A 3,398-nucleotide genomic window follows, 5' to 3' on the forward strand; every position below is an offset into this window, starting at 1 on the left:
TTATTAAAATGTGACTACATATGCAGGTAAATGTTTCTATAAAGTCCTGGGGGTTAAAACTGGCTGATTCTGGCAATTATCACATGTTACTGTGTGAATGTGAAACAGTAAATTATACATGTATGTACAATGTATCCCATCAGCCACAAGATTGGTCCATGTTACATGTGTTGATAAAGCATTGATAAAGCTGCCAAGTCATTGCGCCGTCACTACTGTTGAAATAAAACGCTTTTATTGCGTGGAAAAGTCGGAAATGGTTCATTGACATTACCTGAGCAGTTTCATTTATTGCATGATCGGAGCAAACACATAATGTAAGTGTCTAAATGCATACGCACAGTTCAATGAATGATAAATGAAATGATGAACTTACTGTCATTAAACTGAATGTGCGAGGAAACTGCTGAAATAACTACAACATTAAGAACACTCACATAAGAGCGCGCGGTTTATCAATCAGATGCGCGTTAAAGTTGCGCTCATTACTATAGCAACAGAACTATAGAAACCCAGCGCGTTTTCTTTCAGAATTACCATAAGGAAAATGTTCCATATAAAGAGAACGAAGATGGCTTTTATAGTTAAAGATTAGTTGGGAAAGTGCATGATAGTCTCTCCATGTAAGCATTAGTATGTTTAATGTACCTGGAACAGTTTAATAAGGTTGTGTAGCCTTTAACACTATCCTCCACTATATTTAACATGAACTAGGCCTAAAAATACTTTTAAAGCCCTTTTAAAGTTTTGGCTTATGTAAATTTCCACAAATGCCAGTTTTTATAGGCTGTTAAAATAAAGTTATGTAGCATCATTGAGAACTAACATGAACCAACATTAACAATAGACAAAAGGGTTTTTCTGTTTGTTTGTTTGTTTGTTTTTGCCCTTACTCTCTGACCCCCTAAAGGCCGCTGTGTAATTCACACCCTGACTAAGACACGTTAAGGGAAGCATTTCAATGTCCCTATAAATGACATTATAGAACGTTCTCATTTGCTAATGCATAAACTCTACAGGTCCAGAGGAGAATCAAAGGTAATCAATTAAGCTAAAAGGGGAGGAGCCACCTTTATTCAAAGCTGTACAAAATGGCCAAGCCAAGCACTGGTGTGTGTTGTGGCATTTGTGTTAATGTTTGTTAGAATGGAGCTTCTGCAAGGTGTGTTAGTGGTGGTTGTGCTTGTTGCATTTGATTTGTCTGGTGCATGGGGAAGTTTGAGGTACAGTCAAAGTCCAAGAAGCATGAGGCCAAAATCAGATCCAGCTTCCAACAGTCCTGCCCGTTCTCCTCTAGGGCTCTGGAACCCTTTGCAAGTGGCTTCTCAGTTTCAGAGTCCTCTGAGTTCTGTCTCAAGACACCTTGCACAGGATCCTTTTGGTCTTCAGGAGAAGCAGCTGTTGCAGGGTCCAGTGAAGCCTTTGGATTGGAAGTATCCTGTTGTTCCTGAGGTGCAGAGAGAGTTGGCAGTGGACTTCCAGTTGAGGCAACCTGTGACTCCCAGCAGTGTCGCTGTTCAATGCAGTGAGAACCGGGTACTTGTAGAGGTCCAGCAGGACTTGTTCAGCAATGGTCAGTTGATCCAGCCAACTGGTCTGTCTCTAGGTGGATGTCCTGTTGTTGGTCAGGACACTGCATCTAGGGTGCTCATCTTTGAGTATGAACTACAGGACTGCAACAGCGTGCAGATGGTAAGAACTTTTTAATCCTAATGGGTTGTTTGTGGCAGAGGATAGCCAAAGTCTTTCAAGGAAAGTCTGTTCAATTGTTGCAGTATCAGCAGTGCCAGGGCAGCAGAGACGAAGTCCTATCAGTGCACCATCTTTGGGGTGATCTTGGTAACCCCAACTTTTTTTTCTCTTTTACAGATGACTGAGGACGAGCTTGTCTACACCTTCTCTCTCACCTACACCCCTGAGGCACTTGCTGGTACTCCAATCACCCGGGCTGATGGTGCAGTTGTTGGCATTCAATGCCATTATCAAAGGTAAGCAGTCTTTTGACTTTCTGCATGCTGCTTGTGCAGCTTTGAGACCATTTAATGGGTACTTTCATGAACCACAGACTTCAAAATGTAAGCAGTGATGCCTTGAGGCCAACATGGGTCCCTTATGCCTCAGCGGAGGTTGGTGAAGAAGTCTTGCTGTTCTCCCTGAAGCTCATGATGGGTTAGTACAGGTTTATATCTCTAACCTTGTGATTGTGGCTCTGCCTAAAATGTTCCTTTTTTTTTTTTTTTTTTTGTAGATGACTGGTCCTATCAGAGGCCTTCAAACTCTTACTTTCTGGGTGGCGTTATTAACGTTGAGGCGTCTGTGAAGGTGTACAATCATGTGCCTCTGCGCGTGTTTGTGGACCGCTGTGTGGCCACTCAAGGACCAGATGTGAACTCCCTTCCGAGATATTCCTTCATTGAGAATCACGGGTAAGGTCATGGCACTTGATTCTATAGGACTCTTTTGTAACGCTGTCAGTCATGGGTTAGGTCAAGTTGCTTGATACAGTTGATATTCATGAGTTCTTTGTAACCACTTCTCAGGTGTTTTGTTGATGCCAAGGCTACAGCTTCCAGCTCCCGCTTCATGCCTCGGTCCCAGGAAGACAAGATCCAGTTCCAGCTGGAGGCGTTTGTGTTCCAGGAGGGCTCCAGTCCTTCTGTATGTACTAAGAATATGAGTGCGATCGACTTCTCTTCCAAGCTTCTTTTTGTGACTTCTGTCATCCCTTGCAGATCTACATAACCTGTATTCTGAAGGCCACTATTGCTTCTGTACCAAGTGATGCTCAGCGCAAATCCTGTTCCTTCGCTAATGGGTACATTTCACCCTCTTAACTTTTGACTTTAGGTCTTTGACTTCGAAGTTGACTTTGCTCATGTTGAAGCTGGCATGTCTATGGTTACAGGTGGTTTGCTGCTGATGGAAACAACCAAGTTTGTGGTTGCTGTGACTCTACATGTGGTCCTGATGGTGGATTTGCTGCTTCTCCCTATGGAGGTTTGTAGCTTCTGCACTTCCTAAGGTTGCTCTTGACTTTCAAGTCCTCAAACTTGTTTTGGTTTTCTTCTAGGCATTCAGTGGGAAGGCAAGGCATCACTTGGTCCCGTAATGGTTCAAGAGCAAAAGGCTGTTTCTCAATAAATCTGACATTGATCCTTGCATGTATCTGACTAGTCATTTTGCTTCATGTCTGGGTTAACTGCTTTTGACTCAACTGTTTCCTCATTCTGCCAATGTGAAACTCTCCTACTGAACCTTTGCAGGTCAGGAGTTTAAACTACTCTATAGGCATCTTTAAGATATTGTTCTTTAAACAACTTCCACTGAAGCTTGATCACATTGAGCCCTAGTGGCTGTACAAAACCAACTTGTTTCTGATCTGTAGTCATAAATATTTA

At 42.6% G+C, this 3,398-nt stretch overlaps 1 protein-coding gene across 1 annotated transcript; it reads left to right on the forward strand.

Moving 5' to 3' along the window:
• Positions 1-1,146: 1,146 nt before the first annotated feature.
• Positions 1,147-3,159, forward strand: LOC137006584 (zona pellucida sperm-binding protein 3-like). Its single transcript, XM_067367460.1, has 8 exons — positions 1,147-1,692; positions 1,870-1,988; positions 2,066-2,169; positions 2,249-2,426; positions 2,541-2,658; positions 2,733-2,815; positions 2,906-2,997; positions 3,071-3,159. Exons 1-8 carry the CDS (start codon positions 1,147-1,149, stop codon positions 3,139-3,141), a joined length of 1,311 nt encoding a protein of 436 aa, XP_067223561.1. The 3' UTR covers positions 3,142-3,159.
• The last annotated feature ends 239 nt before the right edge of the window (positions 3,160-3,398 follow it).

The sequence above is a fragment of the Chanodichthys erythropterus genome, chromosome 18 (genome assembly GCF_024489055.1).
Source record: "Chanodichthys erythropterus isolate Z2021 chromosome 18, ASM2448905v1, whole genome shotgun sequence".
Taxonomy (NCBI): domain Eukaryota; kingdom Metazoa; phylum Chordata; class Actinopteri; order Cypriniformes; family Xenocyprididae; genus Chanodichthys; species Chanodichthys erythropterus.